Here is a 24,868-nt window from a genome sequence, read left to right as displayed (position 1 = left end):
ATGATTCTTATGGTGGTTACTGTGATGACCAAGAAAGCCTCCGTGTGACAGAAGATGCTTCTAGAAAAGAAAAGGAATGTTCCTTTCCTATGAAGCAGTTCTTATTCACATCTGTTTGGTACGTAGGGATCTATAGGGTGAAATCGGTGCACTGTGTCCTGACAGGTGTTTTCCTGATCCTTATGGCCCCTAACCCTAGCTAGGGAGTAGAATCACCCCGGGAAACCACTTGGGGAGGTTTGCAGACTATGGGAGGCCCAGGCCTCACCTCCAGAAATTCTGCTCTAATTGCCAGTGGTGGGGTACAGACAGGTAAGAAGAGATTTTTATCTCCTAAAAATCAGCTAAGCGGCCATGTGATGAATAAGGAAGCTGGGCTTCAGAGATGGTAAGAGAACCCCCCAACCCCATTGCCGGGCCCAGTGTCACCCTGGCAAGAGACCCCAGAGCCTGGGCTCCTTCAAGCTCACCCGAAACTCTCCAGGAAGCCTTCACTGGTTCACGCCCGTGAGCACTGAGTACGGACAGGAAACCCACACAGAGCACACGAAATGAGTTCTGCTAAGGGGACAACCGGGCTTTGAGAACTCCTGAGAGGGATATAGCAACTAATACGACGCAAGAGTGGTCCTCCCTTGCGTCCCGGGCTGGCGGTGAGGGCTGCGGGGCAGAGGCGCCCTGGGCACGCAGTCACCCTCCAGCAGAGCCTGGCTCCCCCTGACTTTGGGTTTTGAACCTCACGAGGAAAGGGAAGGAGTTTACTACGTCCACCACCGAGGAACAGATGCCTGTGTTCAGTTTGCCCTCATACTCCGTGTTCCGTAACACGTTAGGGCCCCACGGTCCGACCAGAGCCCCAGTCACGGAACAGGTGGGAGGCGCTCCTTTCCGATCCCAGCTGCAACTGATTTCTGAGGATGGGGGCGGGGGGCGGGGGTGTCCCTGGGGTGGTGGAGGAGGAGCGCTCAGCCCCGACTGTCCTTACAAATCAAGTCCAGAGGCAGAAACCCATCTTCGGGCGGAAACTGCCACCAGGTTTCTGCTTCTGGCAATTTGAGAAGTCCTTTCTCAAGCAGGGGCCAAGGCCTGAAGGGGTTGTATTTATAGAAGGTAAATAAATAAACCTCTCTGAGAGGTCGTGATACCTTGCAGGAAATGGGGGGCTTGCATTGCATGAAGACTCTTCACGTAATGGGTTGTGGAAACGTTAAAGAAAACATTCGTGACGATTCTTGCCTGCCGGCTTGTAAGAAGGAAAACCACCACCTGGCGTCAGTGGGTGTCTATAAAGTGGATATGGAAAAATCTAGCAAAGTGGGTCAAGAGCAAAAATACCTTTGCTACAATGTGTATCGAAAGGTGAATAAATGTAGCCATTTTAACAGTGGACCGTCCTCTGGTATTGGGAGAATTTCAGAAAATGGGGCTGTTTGCCCACTGGAGATACGATCTAGGCCTCCACGCACAGTATGTAGTATAGTGTATACAGTATATATTTTAGGCCTAGCAGTGTCTTCTTTCCCGCAGGGATGTATTGCTTTAACACCCTCCCCCATGTTCCTTCCGGAAAGTTCTGAATGGTAAAGCCCTTGGTGAGAAGCTTGTCTAGATCTGGCCAGGGGCGGTCTCAGGACTCAGAGGGGTGAATCCAGGGATTCATCAGTGTGGAAATACCCACACTGCTGAGTGTTACTATGGAGGGACCGAGAAGGGAACCGGAAGAGAGAAGGGCCGGCGGGGGAGGGGCGGTCCGCAGGACACGCGGCCTGGACAGCGCGACTCCTACACCGCATGAGTCACTTTCCCTTTCTGCCACTGCAGGAAATTAAATCTGTCTGTTGCCTCCTCTTAGGTCAACCAAGGGCTCACCTCCAATCTCAGAGAGCCAATTAATTCTCCGTCTCTAAGAGGGCATTTCTCTTCCCAACCACAAAATTACAGGCATTTTTTTTAACTGCCTTCCAGCATGTCCCTCTGCACACAGCCTGAGACTGGGCTAAGGTATGAGCAAGCGTGTCCGTCAGCACACAAATACGTCTCTCTGGCCCCTGTAATTTCTGCCTCATTTCCTAAGACACTAACGAAAGTCTTCCTAGCCACCCTCCAGCTTCGAAATTCCAATACACCCTCCCCTGCACAACCGGGAGGCTGAATTTCCCCGTGCATCCGTGGGCACCCCTCCAGCTTTGTGGCCTTCTCGGGCCTTGCTTAGGTGGGCAAGGAGGGGAGGGCGTGCAGGTGGGGTGTAGGCAGGACTCTGAGCAACAAGTGGGGGGTCACTCCTGGAAAAGAATGTTAACAGTGTCTGGGCGGTAGCTCACGCTGGTGACTTGGTTCAAAGCCACAGGTGGCCGCCCTGAGCACTAGCAAGCCGATTCCAAAAACCCCAAGGCCGGCACCACATTTGTCTGACGACTCTCCACATCAACCTTGGGGCTTAAAAGTAGAAATTCCTGGCTCTCTGAATCTCAAGCTAAAGACACGAGTCTTTCTTACAGAATTCAAAGATTTTCTTTTGGAAGCTTAAGGTTTGCTGATCCTTGAAATTCGGCATAAGATCATTCCACCCACGAAGCCAACCCTGACTGGCTGATTCTTTCTCCAAAGCCCTCCATAGCCCATTTGCCATCCTGGGTTAGGTGGTCCTCCTCGGGGCACTCAAAATCTCTTTTTTGAGAATTATTAGGATCCTTGCAACACTCATCTGTCACGACCTAGGCTGTGAGTCCCCTGAGAGGAGAAGGAAGTGGGTCTAAGTCATCTGGAAGGTCACCAACCCAGCAGGGTGACTAATACGTGGCAGAGGACTGATTAAATGTTTGTTGAATGAATAAACAAAGTCATTCTTTAGAGAGGTACAATTCTAGAAGTCCCTAACAGCAAAACGAGCGCATGTAGCATTTCCCTCTGCGGATAGTCATTTCTGAAATTTAAGAAGCAAACGATAGATTTTGAGCTAGAATTTGAGAAAGCAAATAAGCATGGTGTCTATTTTTTCTAGACCAGGGAGAAGTCATGAATAATTAATCTCTGCTTAATGGCTGGGAAGAATGTCAGGATTTGGGGACCCGCTGATGGTGTTATAATGAACATCGATTTGGCCTCAGCGCGTTTCCAGGGCAACCTCAGCCCTCAATCAAGTCACATGACAGTGGCTGTCTCACTGGGTGTCAGTTTTCCTGGGAAGCTAATTGAAATGGAAAAAGTATATCCTTAGGTCAAGGTGGGACTTTTCTTTGGTTTCCTGCTGTTTATCAGACAAAAGAGCAGGGTGGGGAAGGGGGCACCTGGCTGGCTCAGAGGTATAGCACCCAAGAGGCTTGATCTCAGGGTCTTGAGTTCAACCCCACATTGGGCGGGAAGCCTACTTAAAAAAAAAAAGAGGGAGAAAGAGAAAGAAAATCCTGAAAAATAACACCATCTGTCTACATTCTGGAGAGCAGTGAGCTCATGTTATGAATACTGGAAACCCTTCCGTCTTCCAACCCGAGGGCACCTCAGGCACAGCCAGGGCGGGGGCACAGAGGAAGCCTACCTGCGGTTCATCCGGGGTGTGCACGAGTAAAACGTGGCGAAATAGGAGGGGGGGGGCACCGGCGGCACGAAGTCCTCGGGGTCTGGGATCCGTCCGTGTTCTTCCACATCCTCGGCAGATATCTGAGATTCGTCCTGATGAAACGAGCACCTTGGTTAGTCAACAGGCTTCACGACAAGCGGCTCCGTGGGACACGGTCATGGCGCCGCCGCGTGCGGACTTACGATGCAGGCTCTTCTGGCTGCAAACATCTGGAGGTAGCGAAGGGCGGCTGCCACCAAGCAGACGGTGGTGGTCAGGGCGTTCAAGGCACACAGGGCGAAAAGGACTTTCTAGAATGAGGAAACAGTAACACCCCTGAGCACATGGAAGCTGACGACCAGAAGGCAGTAGAAAAACTCCTTTTTTTTTTTTTTTTTAAAGATTTTATTTATTTATTTATTTGGCAGATCACAAGCAGGCAGAGAGACAGGTGGAGAGAAAGGGGGGAAGCAGGCTCCCTGCTGAGCAAAGTGCCCAATGCGTGGCTCAATCCAAAGACCCTGGGATCATAGCCTGAGCCAAAAGCAGAGACTATAATCCACTGAGCCACCCAGGCGCCCGAAAAAACTTCTTTAAATAATAACAGTGATGTCTCAGTAAGGCTATTCTGGTGGGAAAACACATGCCAAGCACTTTGATGTCTGGCTCATGGTAAGTGCCAAAGAAATACCGGTTATTGACACAGCTCTCGTGCGGTCATATATTTTAATTTTAAAAATTTATCTTAGAGGCTTCCTGTCCCAGAAAGCCCTGGTATTACAAATTTTCTTTTTGCCAGCACCACGCTGTTGTCTGGAGATGTTCCGTCCAGGAGGGCAAGGGGTGCCTCCTCTGAAGTTGGTGTCCCCTGCCTCCCACTCCCATCGGCTCCCACCGCAGCGGCCTGCTGTTTGATGGAAGCCACTGATTCTATTTCAGGAGCGACTGGCCGAGCTCCCCTGGGCACCCAACGATGACAGTGGGGGGGCGGGGGCAGGCCAGCCACAGTGTAAAAAGGGCATCTCTTCTCCAAACCCACATCTCAAAATAGCCGTAAGGGCACTTCGAAAAGTTTCTGTGGCCACGGTCCTGGCTCCCCAGGGAGGCTTTCCCCAAGAGGGGTCCTGGCTCACAGAAAGTTTGGGGGTGACTCAGCTACCAGAAATCCAGAAGCCGAAGACGGAAGGCCACTTTTACATTCTACACAATTCAGAGAGCTGGCTGTTGTGAGATTCCTCCTTTGAACAAGAAAACAAACCCCAAACAAAGATCTGGAAAAAGCCCTCAGCGAGGGATTATCCAAAAGCTAATACCTCGGGGTTTACCAGCTGAGCTCGTCACTCACTGGGCTAACGAGTCTAGAGCCGAGCCGTAAGTCCAGACTCAACTTTGATCCAATTGCCTACTAAAGGATAATTTTTTCCTTCTCTGCAACTGGTACCATTTATTTTTAACCTCTCGATTATTGTAGTCGTGCCCATGAAACAAGAGGCAAGGTGCATGGATTTCCCTTGCATTTCCTAACCTGTAGCTCTCCTAGGTCTCTGTGTCTTGGCTCACCAGCATCCAACACCCATGAGCGTCCACAGAGCCAACAAAGGAGCATCAGAACAAGGATAAATGGGCATGCAGTTCAAAGGTTTTGCCCAAAACAGGGGTGTCTGGCTGGCTCAGTCGGTAGAGCACGCAACTCTTAATCTCAGGATCATGGGTTCAAGCCCCGAGTGGGGGCAAAGCCTTCTTTAAAAATTCAAGGTAAGGTTTTGCTAAAAGCTGCATCAGCTGTGTGCACCTACACCGTGCCTGCATCTGTACGGATACACGTGTATATCAATGCACCTACACACGTATGTACAGGTTCAGGCTCCTTTATGTCTTTTGCTATCCTGTAATTCTTGAACACAAAGCAAACCAGCCGTCATCATTTCAGGGTCCCACAATCATCTGTGCTTCTTCCTGGAGTCACTCCTGTCTCTGGGTCGCTGACCAGGGTTGGCTCCTACCTGCTTTCAGCAGCCCCATCATGTGAAGGAGCTAACAGAGTAAGGATATTTCAAGTAGCTCTGCCTTCTCTGAGGGCTCCAGGGTGCACTACGGACGGGGCTGGGGTCCGTTCACGTTACCTTAAGCAGAAGGTGAACAGCACTACAAGGCTGAACCGGAAAGAGCTTCAAGGCATTTTCTTTGTCTGTGCATTTGGCTGGTTGAAATTCTTCACAGCAGAAGCAAATCTTGCCTTCGCCTAAGTCCACCTTAAGGAGGGAAAGGCAGAACCATAATTTAATTACTGAGAGTAAATATACAGGCTACCCACGGGAGCACTAACCCTGCAGAATGAGACACGGCGGGACAGGCTCGGGTATGCCGTCGTAAGGACAAGGTTATTTTCTGAACACGCTAATGGCCGCCGCACGTTAGCAGGGGCTCTGCTCATCTTTGCCCCTTAGGATCCCAGGCTGATGAAGCACACACTGTTTTAGGATTAATGATCGTTATGCCAGAGAGGTGGAGAGCACATGATAAAATGCACCTTGGCGCTTAAAGTAGGGCTGCTGGATAAAATAGGAGACACGCTGTTAGAAAACTATTAGCTGTCTATTTGAAACCCGGATTTGTGTTTGTACTTGCTTAATCTTGTAACTCTAGCTTAAGTCTTCCTCTTGCAAATGACGCTCACCCCTTTAGCTCCCATTTTATTGCCAAAGCGAATCCTATGGCCCTACCTACCTAACTCCAAGAGGGCGAGGAAGTTCAAGCTCCCATGTGCCTGTGGGAAACACAGGGTGTATTGAGCAAACAGTAGCCCTAAATCGTGTAGGCTTAAGGAGATCTCTCAGCTGGACATCTTCAGTGTGGTCGCAGAATTGAAGTGATAAGTCATGAGTATCTCATATTTTGTAATGAAATGTTTTGCAAACTTTTAGCCACGTATCGACGGTTCCCTTGAATCAAGTTGTGAAAATACGCAACACCTGGTTTTGGCTAATGAACACCCGTAATTTGGGCGCAGATGTTCATTCTTACTTGCTTTGCCTCCTGAGTTGTCGGAGTTGGCTATTCTAGTGTGGCTAAAAGGGAAAGTCATGCCCTTTTCATATTTGTTAAGGAGGCAGCTTTGACGTCACTAGCTGCAAAAGTCTTCAGGAATCTTTAAGAATAACTGAACGTCTACAGTGTTTGAGTTACTTAAGAGGAAAGAAAGAGTCTTTTTTCTTATTGAATTAAGATTCTTACCTTCTTTGCGGGGGGAAGCGGGGTAGGGAGAGGGTGGTGGGGTTATGGACATTGGGGAAGGTATGTGCTATGAAGTGTGTAAACCTAGCGATTCACAGATCTGTACCCCTGGGGCTAATAATACATTATATGTTAATAAAAAATAATTTTTTTAAAGATTCTATTTATTTGTTTGACCCATAGAGAGAGAAATCACAAGTAGGCAGAGAGGCAGGCAGAGAGAGAGGAGGAAGCAGGCTCCCTGCTGAGCAGAGAGCCCGAGACGGGGCTCCGTCCCAGGACCCTGAGATCATGACCTGAGCCGAAGGCAGAGGCTTAACCCACTGAGCTACCCAGGCGCCCCTAAAAAATAAAGAATTTTTTTAAAAAGATTCTTTTCTTCTAACCAAACTCAACCCTCTAATAACCCTCTAGTCACAGATTTACAGTGTTTTTCCAAATTAAGAGAAAATATAGTTCTTTATAATATGTTGATTAGGAAGCAAAGGGAAAAATTTCCACTAAATATTACACATCTGGGGGGGTTTGGGTTTCTCTTTCATTGAATATGAAACTCACATACACACACACACACACACACACACACACACACAAAATTTACATACACAAATCTTAAGCATACCATTTACCAATTTTAAGCAATGCCTCCCCTGTGCCACGTCTTACCAACCTTACCAACATCCAGACCATAGCATCACCAGAGAAAATTCCACCATGTCCTTCCCCACGAATCCCTGCCCCCACCCTCTTACAGGCTAACACTGCTTTCATTTTTTTTCCATAAGGATTAGTTTTGCCTCTTCCAAAACTCCAGGGATTCTATAAGATTTTTTTATTCTCTGTCCCCAAACCACCTTGAAAGGGGATACATTATTATATCAAACACCGAGGCCCAGATCTTGACATGAATTCTGCCTCTGACACCAAGAGTTACTGGAGTTATCGGATCTGTCTCTACCTTTTGCTTTCCACTTGGTTTTCTGTCCTTTCCTGGTTTGCCCACAGACACTGTTATCTCCATAATGTCCCCACACCTAAATCCACACCCTGACCCCCAGACACACACAAAAGCAAAAGACTGTCTGTGTTCGTGATTTTCTGCTACTGTCTCACATTTTTGAAGGCACCCCCTGCTGCTAAAATCTACATTCGATTTTTACTTTCTAAGGGAAAACTACTGCGGCCATTCACGCAGGATTTCTCTAGCCAAGGTCTGGGCGAGGGTGAGGTGTGCGGGGGTGGGGTGTGCGGAGAGGGGGCGGGGGGATTTTATTTCCTTTTGGGCTTTCTCTTAGCCCCTCTTGTATGAATTAATAATAGTCCTTACTAATAGTCCTTACTAACGGGCTAAATTCAGCAGGTAAGTGCTACTCCTGATGGGCTTCTTCCTTTGAAGCCTAGCTGAGATCTCCCGGATTCAACACTAACAGTACTATTTGGTAGTTACAAATAAGCCACCATTCAGTTGCTACATGTACCCAAGGCCCCCTTCTTCCCAAACACCAACCACACTCACTTTTCTCAACACCATGCCCTAGGGGTTTCCAGCTCTTGTACTTAGGCCAGCTTCAGAACCTCAGCTACGGATTCGGCCTCCCACAGGTAATACCCGGTGTCGTCTTACAAAGCACTTCCTTCCACTCGAGTCCATTCTTGATCCAAGGTGTCCAGTGAAGGGAGAAGACAGACCGGGATTACTTAAACATAACCAGACTTGTATGTATCCGGAAACCTCAGCTATCCGGAACTTCGGGGGGAGCTGGTCCAGATGCAAGAATTTTCCAGATGGGCGAAAGTTAATCTCTTCACACAAGGCTTTCAGAAAGTTTAATCAGTATCCAAATAAAAATGAGTATCAGTGGCCGGGCGCAGCTGACACGGCAGGCCTGAGTCTCTGCACAGAAAGGTACCAGGCGACGTAGCATTTTGGATTTCTTGTTCTTTCTGTTCCTGACCCTTCCCCTCCCTTCTTCATCTCGGCTCTGCCCCAACATTTCTGCAAAGTTGTTCCAACTTCTCTTTGATCTCTTAAGCATCCACGAACATCCCTGTGCAAGCCTCTACATAAAAACCATCCATGTTGGGGCGCCTGGGTGGCTCAGTGGGTTAAGCCTCTGCCTTTGGCTCAGGTCATGATCCCAAGGTCCTGGGATCGAGCCCCGCATCGGGCTCTCTGCTCAGCGGGGAGGGAGCCTACTTCCCCTTCTCTCTCTCTACCTGCCTCTCTGCCTGCTTGTGATCTCTCTCTGTGTGTCAAGTAAATAAATAAAATCTTTTAAAAAGAAAAAAAGAAAACCATCCACGCTTCGACCTTGAGGCTGTTCCCTGACACCATCATCCCTGACTCCATCTCTCTCCTCGTCACCAGGATTATGGTTCTCAGCATGGGCTGCTCATTAGCATCTTCTAGGAAGCCTTTTACAAAGGAGAACACCTTCTCTCGCAACCAGGGGACTGCAAGCTGCCTTGACGAGTTCTCACACGGCCACCATGAGACTGACAAACAGTAGAGAGAAACGCTTGTAGCTGGCGGAGAGTCACCGGTAGAAACGTAAGTTGAACCGTTTAATAAAGGAACTGGCTATATACCTTAAGTTAAAAATCCTTATTCCGCAAGCACGCTGGGAAACTGTTTAGCAGTTTCTTATAAAGTTACACAGACTTAAGTTTACCACGTGACCAAGCAAATCCCACACCCCTTTATTTACTCAAGAGAAACGAGAATGGGCCCATGGGAAAAACCACAACTCCGCAAAAATGTTTACAAGAGCTCTGTTCATAATAGCCCCAAACTGGAAACAATGGGAATGTCCATCAGCAGGAGAGTGGATTCAGCAAACTGTGATATTTTTATACAATGAAATCCTATTGTGCAAAAATAGAAAAAAAAAAAAAAAAGCAACGGACACAACACAAAATCATGGCTGGATCTCCGAACTAATATGCTGAGCAAAATAAGACAGAGACAAAAAGGTACATACCCAAGGATTCCATTTGGGTGAAACGCAAGAACTGGCCAGACGAATGTTCTAGCTCTGGTCTGGGGGGTATACATGAATGTATACATTGGTCAAGATGAATGTATACATTGGCCAAAACTCAGTGAACTGTACACTTGAGATCTGTGCGTGTCAGTGTAAATTTTAACTCCATTTTAAAGAATGGATGGAGCCGCCAAAGGATTGAATGTGTAATTTTTAAAGAAATGAGACAAACCGAAGAAACACTGTACCTTCCCGACCAGGAACGCTCTCTGACCTGGGAAGGGGCTGTGCAAGAGGGTAAGGGTGGCTAGATTGTTTTTATCGGCCAAAACCCAAACTACTCCAGACAACAAGGCAATAGAGAATTAACCTGTTCAAAGCAAAGAGTGTTAGATCTGTAAGTGAGAAACACAGTATGGGGGTGGGGAGGGGATACAGTATGTCCCATTTTTGGAAAAGAAATCGCAATTAGGTCCACCCCCTACCTGTTTAGGTGAGATCACCTGAACACATGGAGGGAGACCCCCTGTTATCAGCAAGAATTTGGGGGAACTAGCATGGTGGGGAGGGAATGAGGAAAAGTGTCCCCTTCCCCAAAAAGATTTCATTGGTCAAATAGCCTCCCTAATGGAAAACAACAGATATGATATGGTCTCACTGATGGAAATTGTGTTTTTATGGATATAAAGACGTGCCCCCAAAATCTGCCTAACAGTTTATCGCACTTACCCAGAAGAGTGAAATTTCAAGTGATTTTTAAGTTCTTTCCTATATGTTTATGACTTGTCTGAATTTTTACTGTTTTATAATCAGATACAATCACAGAGTGGGTTTTTGTGGTGGGGATAAATGTTTAATTAAAAATACACGTAAAGGGGGGCACCTGGGTGGCTCAGTGGTTAAGCTGCTGCCTTCGCTCAGGTCATGATCCCAGTGTCCTGGGATCAAGTCCCACATCGGGCTCCTTGCTCAGCAGGGAGCCTGCTTCTCCCTCTGCCTCTGCTGCCACTCTGCCTGCCTGTGCGCTCTCTCTCTCTGGCAAATAAATAAATAAAATCTTTAAAAAAAAATACACTTAAAGGGCACCAGGGTGGCTCAGTGGGTTGAGCCTCTGCCTTCAGCTCAGGTCATGATCCCAGGGTCCTAGAATTGAGTCCCACATTGTGTTCTCTGCTCAGCAGGGAGCCTGCTTCCTCCTCTCTCTCTGCCTGCCTCTCTGCCTACTTGTGATCTCTCTGTCAAATAAATAAATAAAAATCTTTAAAAAAAATAAAATAAATAAAAATACACTTAAAATATAAAAAGATAAGGATGCCTAGACCCCTCCCCCTTTCTAGGTCAATGGACAATCTTTGGGAATGGGGCCCCACCCCGTTAGAAGATTCTTTACAAAGTGCCCGCAAGTGATGGGTACGCAGGATAGAGAACCACAGAATTTCTCAGGAAAGTCCATTAAATGTATCTTTGACCCCTCGCAATCTGGCTTCTGCTTTTCCAAGAGCTACCAAAGCTCCCTTTCCACTACTGCTCCCTGAGTCCTCTCCTCTCTCGGGCTCTGCCCACTCTCATTATCTACTCATCACTCAAGGTCCAGCTCACATACCTACATTCCTTATCTTTGCCCGGATACAAGCCCTTCTTTCTCTGCGTGCCCCAGGCGCTGTCTCCCTCTGATGGCCAGACCCGGCTGATCTACCTGCCAGCAGACACGTATCCATTCCCTCTGTAAACACCACTCAAGCGTTCGCCGTGCCTGTCCTGTTCCGCTTGCGCATCATAAACTTCTAGGTCAGCAACGAGGTCTGACTTTCCTTTCTACTCTCAGCAGCCTCTCTGATCAGTGTCCTGACATAAGAGGAGCTACAGTTTGGCCAAACTGTCTTTCCAGATAGGGCGACTTTTCACTTTCAGCCTGGGTCTGGCCTCTTGGCCCCTTCTAATTGGCTGTGTGATGAGTAATTAGAAAACCAAGCTTGGCTCAACATGTTGTTTTGTTTTGCTTCGTTTTGTTCCTGGGAACTCTGTCTGTGAAGGAGTGGGAGGCAGCTCCGGGGACCACTGAGAACTCCCAAATAGAGACGCTAACATTGCCCTTGGGGAGATCCCGGCTCAGAAGAAGGCAGGAGACAGGTGCATGGAGATCTCTAGTCCAAAAAACGAAAAGGACATATGTCTGAGAGGTGGACATGTAGGACACTCTGGAAGATTATCTTTCCTAGGGGCTCAGGGACTATATCCTGAAGGAGTTACTCTTTGCATGGAGCTGTGAAGGACTGATATTTGGGGGACCAAGGACTGAGGGATAGGGAATTTGCGGGGAGAGATGGTGTTGTGAAAAGTAAGAAAATAGGGCCATGCCAGGTGGTCTTTGGAGCAAGGACAGGCAGTGCGAGCTGCCTCCGAGAGCTGGCAAGACAAGGGTGAATTGCACAAGGCCTATAAAACCAGAAAAGTCTGTGAGCCTGGGATCCCATGACGGAAGTTCATTAAACAACGGTGTGACAAAATCGGAAAACTTGTGAAGGAGTGTGTAGAGAGAGCACCAGGTTTGTGGTGAATCCCTGAGTCTGCCCATCAGGGAAGGCCCGGGCTTTATCAGTGTTTTGAGAAATGCAGCCCCTCCTCCAGTGGCAACCTCATGGTTTCTAAGGGGCCACACTGCCTTGTCACCAATTCCCAAGTAGCTGAGACTGACTCCAGCTTCTCAAGACTCCAGTCCCTTCGCTTTGGGCCACAGGGAAGTATGTGTCACTGAGAAGTCGTTTTCAACAGTCCAAAGTTGGCCAGCAATTGGGTTTACACCCAAAAGAACTGAAAGCAAGGTCTCAAAGAGATATTTGTATGCCCATTTTTATGGCACTTTACTGTCTTTGTGGTTAAAAGAATCATACGGTATGTGCGTGCAGTGGAATATTATGGTTGCCAGAGGCAGGGCCGGGTGGGAAGGGCAGGGGGAGGCCCCGGAGAGTGAGGGAGCTGTTTAATAGGTTCAGAGTTGCAGTTTTGCAACAGGAAAAGTGTTCCCGAGATCGGCTACACAACAATGTGAATATGCTTCAACCACTGAACTGAACTCTGAAAAATGAAGACGGTACATTTTATGCGACCACATGCATTTTGCCACAATCAAAAATTAAAAGAAAATATTCAGAGATTTTGCAGGCCCACAACCTCGTCTCCGCAATCCTGAAATTCAAAAAGCCCTGGAAACTAGACGTTGTGATGACAGCCTGTTGCCCCGGAGTCCGGGGCGGTGGGGGGCAGGCGGTGCTACAGCGTTAAGTCATGTCTGCATCAGGTTCATCTTCTCAAAAATCGGGAAAACTCTGAAATACAACCGGCCTCCATTAGTTTCTGAGACAGGACTGCTCTCCTGTATTCTGATCACGTCCGCTTTCCCCCTTCGGAGGAGACCGAGCCGTTCCCTAACTAACGACGCAGGCATTTTACTGTGGCTCTGGGGCTCTGCTAGCTGGCCCCTGCTTTGGAAACAAAATGCCTGAATTCGGCCAGGGCAAGCGGGTAAACGAAACAGAGAGCCGGCTTCCTTCGTGGCTGCTGCCTACCGCCTCCCACCACCACCCCCCCCCGGAAAGCCAGGGTCCCAGCAGGTGCCCAGCGATGGTTTAGGTCGACTTACCAGATCACACCTGGGCACGCTGGACACAAACTGGGCGCCCTGGCAGCCGAGGATAAATCCAGCTAGATTTAAGAGGACACACACCACGGAGAGCAGCACAAAGAGATTCACCTGAAGTGGCAGGAAAAGAGGCCATTAAAAAAGACAGTAGCTAAATCAGAGTTTTGTCTGAGTAAAAATAAAGAAATAAATAAAATTCATATTCTCTTCCTAGAGGACACACATTTTTTTTTAAGTCAGAACCATGTCCTTAATGTACCAACGTTTCGTTCATGTTGTAGAACTTTAAAACTGTGTTGAGGAGGACCACTGACTCTCACGTCTTGTCAATAATTTCAAGTCCCTCAGTTTTTTTTGCCTCTCTTTGCATCTAAGGAAGTTCTGACTCCCTAGATCCAATCTGTTCATTGCATTAAAGCCATGGCCAATTCCTCCTTGAGCCCTTGTTATTTTTTTCTGAGTTCAATTGGTAAGTAGGTAAATGGAGAATTCTAGCATGTTCTACTAGAACCCAGGAAAGTCGGAGCACTCAGAGCCCTTACTGGCCAGAAGTAAAAACAAAAGTACGTCTTTTCTCAGTTCCAAACAGTGTAGGTACTAAAAAATAAGTCTACAGTGATCTTCTATGTACTTTTTTCCAAAGCTAAATGTTCCATATGTTACGCTAAATAATTCAGAATTGACAGCAATCAACCAAGAAGCCAGATTTTACTTAGTGCCAATTAGAGACTGCTATAGCTTTTCAACTTGAGGACTATATTGATGATCGAAATCAAATCTCATCACAAATAGAAAGGATTGGAACTAATGATGATCAGCGTTGGCACCCGGCATCAGTCCAGGTAGTAATGCCAGAGTTGGCTGGGAAGTGAGTTCTCACGTGAACTCTAGTTCGGAAAGCCTGTTGTGTGTTGTGGTATTCCAAGAAGCTTGAAAGCATCTCCCCTAAACCCATGTTATGAGTCAATATTTAATATCACGTGATGTTGGGGCGCCTGGGTGGCTCAGTGGGTTAAGCGGCTGCCTTCGGCTGAGGTCGTGATCCCAGGGTCCTGGGATCGAGTCCTGCATCGGGTTCCCTGCTCAGCGGGGAGCCTGCTTCCTCCTCTCTCTCTCTCTCTGCCTGCCTCTCTGTCTACTTGTAATCTCTGTCTGTCAAATAAACAAATAAAATCTTTAAAAAGAAAAAAATCACGTGATGTTGTTTCCTAAGAGGAATTCTTCCTGCCTCTCCAGGAGTAGTCTGACCTCCGCTCCTTTCCTTGTTTTGTTGAACTCTAAAAGGGCTATGCGTGCTCTCATCAGATCTTGGGGGAACTGCCGGCCGCAGCTGCTGGGTTACTATTTCTCATGATTTGTCAGTGTCTGTGGGACTTACCTGGGTCAGGAGCAAGAAAAGCCACCCCCCTCCCCCGGGCACAGTGTCAGTCATTGTCATGCCAAAGCTTTGGAAAACTAGGAGGCCCAGTTGGCCAAGGACAGAACATGATCTTCTCACCTGGGCTTCTCCTGTGCACCGGCAGCAGCTACTCAAAGACACACCTAATACATCTGGAATCTTCACACCCAGTAACATATTTATTGTTACTATGGGGAAGTCTAACTTTCCTTTGAAAATTATCTTTTCATGCAACATCAGATGCTTTGAAAAGAAGGCGTGGTTATAATCCTTATGCCCACCAGCACATCACAAATCTTCCTAACTATGGGGCACCTGGTGGCTCAGTCAGTTGAGCGCAACTCTTGGTTTCAGCTCAGGTCATGATCTCAGGGTCTTGAGATCAAGCCCCACATGGGGTTCTGTGCCCACCTCAGAGTCTGCTTGTCCCTCTCCTTCTGCCCTTCCCCCATATGCTCAGTCTCTCTCTCTCTCTCTCAAATAATCTTTTATAAATAAATAATTAAAATCCCCATAGCTAGCGATTAGCAGCATCAGATATAGAAAGAGTGAGAGTTCATTACTTCCAGCACAGGTTCTCAAATCTCTTTATTAAAATCTTCAATCCACGGGGCACCTGGGTGGCTCAGTGGGTTAAAGCCTCTGTCTTCAGCTCAGGTCATGATCTCAGGGTCCTGGGAACGAGCCCTGCATCAGGCTCTTTGCTCAGCAGGGAGCCTACTTCCCCCTCTCTCTCTGCCTGCCTCTCTGCCAACTTGTGATCTCTCTCTGTCAAATAAATAAAATCTTTAAAAAAAAAAAAAAAAGTTAAAAAAAAATAAATAAAATAAAATCTTCAATCCAGCTCATCAAATGACACTGTTAAGAAAACCAGTAGGCAAGCCACAGACTGGGAGAAAACATTTCATGCATGTATTAAGCAAAGAACATTTATCCAGGATATAAATATAACTCCTCAATTCAATAATAATAATAAAAAACAGACAACAGAAAATCGGGCAAAAGACTTGGACAGATATTTCACAAAGGAAGACATAGGAATGGTCGATAAGCCCATAAAAGGTTACTCAAAATCATTAGTCATCACGAATGCAAATTAAAACCACAGTGAGATACCACTTCACATCAACTAGAATGGTTACACTTAGAAAGAGTGACAACAGCAAGGGTTGGCGAGGACAAGGAGCACACGGACCCTCCGGCGTTGCTTGTCTGAGTATAAAATGCCTCTTCTTAAAAACTAAATGTAAATTTCCTTGCCAAAGAATTCTAAATACTGTTGACCCTTGTACAATGCAGGGCTCAGGGGTGCTCACCCTGAACCCCGGCATGCAGTACAAAATCGGATTATGACTTCCAAATGCCCATAAACTTAACTATTAATAGCCTATTATTGACCAGAAGCCTTGCCAATAACAGAGTCAGTTAACACATATATGGCATGTTATATGTGTTATATACTACATTCTTACAAGAAAGGAAGCTCGAGAAAAGAACATGTTATTATATTAAGACAATCATAAGGGAGAGAAAACATTTACAATTCTGTACTATATTTATTAACAACAAGGTCTGGGGGCACCTGAGTGGCTCACTGGGTTGAGCATTTGCCTTTGGCTTGGGTCATGATCCCAGGGTCCTAGGATGGAGCCCTGCATCGGGCTCCCTGATGAGTGGGGAGTCTACTTTTCCCTCTCCCTCTGTGTGCTCTTTCTCTCTCAAATAAATCTAAAAAAAAAAAAAAGAAAGAATCTGCATGTAAGTGGACCCATGCAGTTCAAACCTCTGTTGTTCCAAGGTCAACTGTGGTTTATGGAGATAGTCCATCCTCGACTCCCTATTCCCTAACCATGGGTTGTAGCAGGTGAGTTCCTTCCAAAGAATACATATGGAAGGGAAGAGCGGGAGCAATCTTCTAGTGGAGAACCCTGAGAAGCCAGGGGACCAAGGTTAATATCACTGATAAGTCGCGTGGATGGCATGCACCCCTGACATGATGTGATGAAAATGGCATTTTACCTCCGTGTTCTTGCTCTGCCAAACTGATGATAATCTCAGTCTAATCATAAGAGAAACATTAGGTCATTCCAACTGAGGTCCGTGCTACAAAATACCCGACAAGTACTCTGCGAAATGGTCAAGTTCATCAAAAACAAGAGAAATCTGAGAAACTGTCACAGCCAAGCGAAGCCTAAGGAGACATGACAAGCAAGCATAATGTGGCCTCCTAGGCTGGATAAGGGACATAAAAAGAACATTAGATACAAATAAGAAAATCTGAAGAGTCCAGATTTTAGTTGATAATAATGTATCAATATTGGTTCGTTAGTTGCAACAAATGTACTATACTAAAGTAAGGTGTCAATGATGGGGAAACTGAGTATGGCATCTACACGACCTCTATTATCTTTAAAATATTTCTGTAACTCTAACACTGTTTTACAGTAAAACGTGTAATTTAAAAACTGCAAAAAAAAAAAAAAACTGAACATACACCTTCCTTTTGACCTGCTCTTCCTCTCCTAGGAACAGACCCAGAGAAATGACTGCAGTTACCCACAAAAAGACTTACAGAAGAATGTTTACAGCAGCTTTGTGCATATTAGACCAAAAGTAAAAATAACTCAAAATATCCAAGAGCAGGAGAACAAGGAAACATATTGTGGTATTTCCGAATAATGGAATACTTCCAGCAATAAAGGGAACACACTACCGATGTACAACAACACACAGAAGTTCAAACACATTGAGTGAAGTAAGCCAGATATTATATGATTCCACCTACATGAAGTTCAAGAAAAGACAAAATAATCGTAGTGATAGAAATCAGAAGACTGGTGCCTATTTGGTGGGGGGTGGGGATTGACTGGGAAGAAAGAGAAGAATTGTCTAAAATGATAGAAATGTTCCATATGTTGTTTGGGATGTTGTCTACATTGGTGTATCCAACTCTCAAAACCTAGCTAATTTTAGAACACTTTTGATCAGGGATTTATATAAATTATATTTAGTATATATTTTTTAAAGATTTTATTTATTTATTTGACAGAGAGAGATCACAAGTGGGCAGAGAGAGAGAGAGAGAGGGAAGCAGACTCCCTGCTGAGCAGAGAGCCAGATGCGGGGCTCGATACCAGGACCCCGAGATCATGACCCGAGCCGAAGGCAGAGGCTTAACCCACGGAGCCACCCAGGTGCCCAATTATATTTAGTATATTAAAAAGATAGTAAGATGGGCACCTGGGTGGTTCAGTTGGTTGGGCGACTGCCTTCAGCTCAGGTCATGATCCCGGAGCCCTAGGATCGGGTCCTGCATTGGACTTCCATCTCCATGGGGAGTCTGCTTCTCCCTCTGACCTTCTCCCCCTCATGTTCTCTCTCACTCTCTCTCTCTTGAATAAATAAATAAAATCTTTTTTAAAAAGAAAAGAAAAAAAGAAAGAAAGACAATTCTGAATCCATCTGCCAAGACAGGAGTATGAGATCATACAATGGATGGGGCTACTTCTCGAACGTCGGAATAACAAACGAGCTGAGAGAATGTTCCAGAGGTTCACTGCCTGGTAGACTTAGCTCCTGTCCCGCACTGGATGGGTTGCCAACGAGAAGTCAGAGTCAGATCACTGAACACCAACCCCAGAATGAGGACACAGCCAAGGCACATAGGCTGTGTACAAAATCACTGTGCCCTGTTCCCCATACTTATTCCTTCCGGTGGCTTTTTTATTACTATCATTAAAACTCTGGCCGAGCTTATTGGTTATTTGGTCATTCGAATTAGTCTAGTGCAGAAACGGCAGCATGTATCAGACATGGGAGCTAGAAGGATACCAAGCTTGTCTCCTTCAGAGGCTGGATCAGGTTCAAGGGTGTATAATAGTGGAGTTACAAGGGACCCAGCTGGGATTTACAGGGACTTTCGGGATAGACCTCTCTGGCTTTAACCCAGCTATAATCGTGTAATTTCCAAGACCCAAATTTCCATCCCACTCATCACCAGAGGGTGTCCTCGCAAACAGAAGGCAGGAAGACATCAGCTACTAAGGAGGAACATCCTAGTCACAAAGTCTGCTCGGCTCTGTTTGCAAAGGGCAAGGATTTCTTACATTTCTTATATTCTCATCATTCTTGCTTTTTTTTTTTAATTTTTTAAAGATTTTATTTATTTATTTGACAGAGAGAGACAAAGCGAGAGAGGGAATACGAGCAGGGAGAGTAGGAGAGGGAGAGGGAGAAGCAGGCTCCCTGCGGCAGGGAACCCGATGTGAGGCTCGATCCCAGGACTCTGGGATCATGACCTGAGCCAGAGGCAGACATGTATCAGTCATGTATCAGACATGTATCAGTCTTAACAACTGAGCCACCCAGGTGCCCCAATTCTTTCTTTTTAAAAAAGAAATCATTGCAGGTGACTTGAATTTGCTCTTTCCGGCAAGCACCTGAATTTGGAACCAAGATGCCTGGTTCGTTTGCCGTGATATTTAAAAAAAAATTTTTTTAAGATTTTATTTATTCATTTGACAGAGATCACAAGTAGGCAGAGAGGCAGGCAGAGAGAGAGAAGCAGGCTCCCCGCTGAGCAGAGAGCCCGATGCAGGGCTCGATCCCAGGACCCTGGGATCATGACCTGAGCCGAAGGCAGAGGCTTTAACCCACTGAGCCACCCAGGCACCCCCGCCGTGATATTTTAAGCAACCTCTGTGAGACTCACTTTTCTCATCAAACAGGTCTATATTCCTAGCCACCTCAAAAGATTAATGAGAGAATCACACAAAATGCTGTCCAAAAAAGTCCTCTGCACGCTGCAGAATGCTATGCAATCGGGCTCATTATTTATAATAATAGGCACTTCCCCTTTGGGGGAGCAGCTTGTTATCACAAAATGGATTTCACTAGGCCCAGTACCGGCATTTTCTCCTCAACGCCTGGGACATGCTGGAGTTAATGGCAGTTAGAGAGACACTCTGATTGTAAGAATAATCTGCAGGTATACTGTTTCCAAAACTTCTCTAAGAAGAATTCTTCCTACAGCCTGCAGATAAGTTCCTAAGGGAACTCACTCCATGTTGACCATGGACTCTTGTGCGGAAGAGACCTCCTGACCCTCTCGCCTGAGCCCTTCCCAAGGAGGCTGGCCTATGAAGACTATATCCATGGGTCCCCTTTGGTCTCTTGCCTTTAGTGAAGTTCAGCCATTGGGGGGCCCTTGCAGAAGACTGGAAGGAGGGAGGAGGGTGACGTGGGTAGTTACTCCATAGGTTCCTTCCCTGTAGGCTGTGTCCCTTAACGGAAAGCCACAGGTTCTTTCAAGGGATCCTCGGTCCCTGATTCCAAATTCCAGATTCTGGTCAAGCCTCGGGACAATCCCAGCTTCACGGTTTCCTACACCTTGCACATTCCTTCATGAACAAGCCCTTTATGAAGCTCTTCTCAAGGTATAATTTTCTTGTTATCTGTGCCCTGCCAGGACCTTGACTAATATTCTCTATAAATTTCTTCCTTACATTTGACCTATATTTTTTTCTGATCTCTAAGCTTTGTTCCTATTGTTCTCAACTCACAGTCATCACCACCTGCCCCGCGAAGGGAACACCATGGGTTACATATAGTTCCTTGAATTCTACCAAGACCAAATCATCATTGGGATTTACCATCAAGAAACGGAAAAGTCCAGAGTCGATGCAGAAGGGTCCTTCTAGAACTTGGATTTTATTTTTTTTTTTTTAAAGATTTTATTTATTTATTTGACAGAGAGAGATTACAAGCAGGCAGAGAGGAAGGTAGAGAGAGAGAGAGGAGAAAGCAGGCTCCCTGCTGAGAAGAGAGCCCGATGCGGGACTCGATCCCAGGACCCTGAGATCATGACCTGAGCCGAAGGCAGCGGCTTAACCCACTGAGCCACCCAGGCGCCCTAGAACTTGGATTTTAGACATGAAAGACAGTGGGACCCAAAAAGTGGAAGGCTTGCCCTCCATAACTGGCATCGGGGGCTTTTAAGGGTAAGGTGCAAAATCCAAGATCCAAAGAGCTGGTCCTCTCCCAGGACAGGCAACATGAGTGATACCTTTTATGCCTTTGGTTTTACTGTTATGAACTTGAGCCAGGAGTATTTTGTGATACGCACATACCAGTAGCTTGATGCAAAGGCATTATGCTTTGCATAACGGAATTCAGCTCCGCTCTGATCTTTTGCAAGTGTGCCCCCAGGCCATCCCAGGTCTCAATAAAAGCACGTTTGGGGAACTTGAGGCCACCGAGAAGGAATATCACTTTCAATTTGCCATTCCCACCTGCTAAAAATTCCTCATAATCCCCATCACATAATGTCATTAAATAATTATGCCTCTCACTGCTTGGTATTGTTGAATGTCTCCTTTGGTACAAGAGTTCATTCCTTAACTAGGTTGACCTTTCCCTACTGTACAAGGACCTGTATTTTGCTGCTTCTTCCCCACTGCTCCAGACTCAAGATGCATCTGAAATGTTCCCAGGCATGTTTAAATAAATAGATGGTTCCAGAGATTGTGTGGAAGTAGCGTGGTTTAAAAATGAGAGGTTTAGTATGGTGGAGTGAACATAAGCATTTAGTGCTACCAATTCCTAAAAACCCATTACAGGGGCAGCAAAGGAAATGTTTTAAATGCAGAAATACGTAAGGATAGAAAGAACAGGAAAATGGCACCACAATTTTAGAAGCTGGAAAGCCAGTGGGCCAGTATGAACTGGACTCAGGGGTGCTGAGAAAAGAAATTCCTACAAGAGCCACGAGGGAAGTCAAAACCATGGGATTCACTCCTCAGACTCTCCAAACATTCAGAAATGGGTGGTGGCCATGACAGTGAGGCTAAAAACGGGACTGGCTGAGAGTCTAAGAAGCCATTAGAAATTGGTACAACCACTGTGAAGAAGCACTAGCATTTGTTCTTCCTCACAAAATTCAACACACATCGGCCTATGGGTCAGTAGTTCACTTTAGGTATATGGCCAAGATAAATTAATGCATATGTCCCCCAGAAGACACACCCAGACACGTCAGAGCACTGGTTCATACTAGCCCCAAACTGGAAACAATGCCCATGTCCAAAAACAGAATGGATGGACAAATTAGAGGAAGCTCATAAAGGAACTAAAACTCAGTGCTACGTTCTGAATGTCTGCATCCCCCAAAATATATTTGTTGAGATCCTAACTCCAAGGTGTTGGCGTTGGGAGGTGGTGCCTCTGTGGGATGATGAGGTCATGAGGGCGGAGCCTCATGAGTGGGATTCGTGAATCTGGATGTGTGTGCACACGTGTGCACGCACTCACGTGGATGTGCGCTTCCATTTAAATATCAGAAGCTCATCAGGGTACCTGGGTGGCTCGGTGGGTTAAAGCCTCTGCCTTCGGCTCAGGTCATGATCCCAGGGTCCTGGGATCGAGCCCCGCATCAGGCTCTCTGCTCAGTGGGGAGCCTGCTTCCTCCTCCCTCTCTCTCTGCCTGCCTGTCTGCCTACTTGTGATCTCTGTCTGTCAAATAAAATAAATAAAATCTTTAAATAAATAAATATCAGAAGCTCACCAAATTCTTTCCTCATGAAAAGAAACTTCTAGAAACTTCCAATTTAAAAAATACTATCACTTCAGAATTCTTTCCCTTTGTGCTCTTCTTTCTTTCTTTTTCTTTCTTCCTTTCTTTCTCTCTTTCTTGTTTTTAGAGAGAGAGAGGGGAGAAGGAGCACATGGACAGGGAGAGACAGAGAGAGTCTTATGTGGGCTCCACCCCCACTGCAGAGCCCGGTGAGGGACTCGATCTCATAACCCTGAGATCATGACCTGAGCCAAAATTAAGAGTCAGACCCTCAACCAACTAAGCCACCCAGGGCCCTCTTTTTAGTCATCTTTCAATTTCAAAAAAAATACCCCTGGAAGTCATTTAAACACTTTTCCCTCATTTATAGCCTTTTGATACTGCTCAAGGTAAATGAAGACCAAAATACACTTTTTTCCCATGGGGCACAAAATCTGATCCAAAGACACAAAGATGTAGGTGGTCTTAAATTATACTGAACTAGTTTGGAGGAACCCACCAATCAATCAATAAACACAGGAAAGAGCCAATTCTTTATGATAAGCACTACATGAAGGCATTGTGCATTCTTACTAACATTCTGGAACAAACACAGAACAGATCTGAAGGGCAAACACGATTACTATCACTACTGGCATGAACATGGCTACCACCAGTGCTCCTGGTGGGAACTACGACTTTCTAGAGAAAGAAGGTAGCAACGATTGGGACTCCTGTCCCATTATATCAAAGGAAGTAGGAGTGTAGGTGGTAAATGAGTGGGTAGAAGAGCGAAGCACCCAGTCCTTAGAATGTAAGTTATATTTTCCCAGTGAAACAAGAATGTTGTGGGATCAAGCTGGGAATCTGACCAGCATTTTAACATTTATGTCCTAAGCACCAGGGAGTCCAAGCTCCAAACCACTGATTAGTCACTGGTTAATAAGATGAATGTCATAGGACCTTTGACAGTTAATGTCACTGTGCAGTTAGCTCTTAATATTTAACATTTTAATTCCGTTTGGGGAACCATTTCAATACAAACATGTAGAATCATGAGCAAAGTTATCGGAGTAAAGCACACAGACACTGGAAAAAAGATTGAAGATATCAAGGGAATACTTTTCTGAACTACGTTAGCAAAATGAATGTTAAGATTGACCACCCAGCACCATGGCAACCAACAAAGCATAACAAATCACAGGCCACTCTCAAAGCCCAGACTCCTGCTGCTTTCAACCTATTTCAGGAGCTCACACATGCACTGACTTGGTCTGCCCACGTGCCTGTAATCCTTGGATCCCTAACGAACCTACTCTGGGGCTTCCCTTCCTTGACACCCTTTAAAACTTCTTCCAGAAGCTTGGCAGATATGTTACCAACGTCCAGACTCGTTCTCCTTGCCAACAAGCAAAACACAGGCCCGTTGCTGTGAATATGGAACTAGCCGTCTCCCTTTCCTCCCAAAGACAGTTAAGTATCAGATTTACTCACATTATGGCTGTCCCCAGATTCTCTTTTTATAAAGTGTTTAAAATATAATAACATTTATTCCCAGTCCCAGGCTTCTTCCCACCCCTGCCCCCTGAATAAGACAGAATAAGACGAATTATTGTCAGTTTGGGACACAGCTTTGAGATGAGCTTATAACCTCAGTTAAAGCATTTATAACTGAGAGTTGCTAATTCCTGGTGAAAACATACAAATCTCAGGGGTACTTTCGAAGCTCCTTGCTTGTGAAGAAGAAATCCTGCCTTACCACGGGGCCCTATCCCCTGCTCCCTTGTAGACTCCCTGTTCCCTTGCAGACCACCCCCAGCCTCAGTCTCCCAGGCTTTCCTTTCAGGACATCAGCCCTCATTGCTCAGAAAGGTGACTTTCCTCATGACCTGAGCGATCAGGCTTAGCCGAGGAGAGAGTGCCCATGGAGCACGTCTGGCTCCATGATTCCCTGATGCAATGTAGACATCAGACAGCTCTACCACCCTAAATGCACATATACTAATTGAGAATGTGGTAAGGACCAGGAAAAAGACACCCTAATGACAGTCTCAAGAGAAATAATCAAGAGGATGATGTGACATGTGAGACTGGCTATTCAAACAAAATGGAAGGAGCAGGAACATGGTTTGCTATAGCCCTTGGGAATAAGGTGGCAGGAGGAAATTGGGATTTGAAGATACCAACAGCCACAGAAAGGGGTTTTCAAAAAATATATTACTTATCTATTTGTTTATTTGACAGAGAAAGAGAAAGCACAAGCTAGGGGAGTGGTAAGCAGAGGGAGAAGGAGAAGCAGACTCCCGGCTGAGCAGGGAGCCCGATGTGGGGCTCAATCCCAGGACCCCAGGATCATGACTTGAGCCCAAGCCAGACACTCAACCGACTGAGCCGTCCACGTGCCCCGGCCACAGAAAGGTTTAAACCACAGAAAGTTTGCAGATCTGTGATTCTTGAGACTCCACTTCTCTTACTTCATTATTCTTTTCTATTTTCCTTTGTGCTT

The 24,868-nt window shown here is 46.1% G+C and overlaps 1 protein-coding gene across 2 annotated transcripts in view; it reads right to left on the bottom strand.

The window, feature by feature from the left end:
- The window catches only part of FAM189A2 (family with sequence similarity 189 member A2), a 63,822-nt gene that overhangs the window by 10,878 nt on the left and 28,076 nt on the right, over positions 1-24,868 (bottom strand). For both annotated transcript variants that reach the window (XM_004769238.3, XM_013044153.2), the window contains 4 exons: positions 13,415-13,525; positions 5,680-5,808; positions 3,760-3,867; positions 3,536-3,669 (listed from right to left, as the gene is read on the bottom strand). In XM_004769238.3, the coding sequence (XP_004769295.3) occupies positions 3,536-3,669; positions 3,760-3,867; positions 5,680-5,808; positions 13,415-13,525 (482 nt within the window). The remainder of the gene's footprint in view (positions 1-3,535; positions 3,670-3,759; positions 3,868-5,679; positions 5,809-13,414; positions 13,526-24,868) is intronic.

The sequence above is a fragment of the Mustela putorius genome, unplaced genomic scaffold (assembly GCF_011764305.1).
Source record: "Mustela putorius furo isolate JIRA1106 unplaced genomic scaffold, ASM1176430v1.1 tig00003854_pilon_pilon_pilon, whole genome shotgun sequence".
In the NCBI taxonomy this organism is placed as follows: domain Eukaryota; kingdom Metazoa; phylum Chordata; class Mammalia; order Carnivora; family Mustelidae; genus Mustela; species Mustela putorius.
The sequence above is the reverse complement of the archived record's forward strand: the minus strand, read 5'-3'. Positions and strand labels throughout refer to the sequence as shown.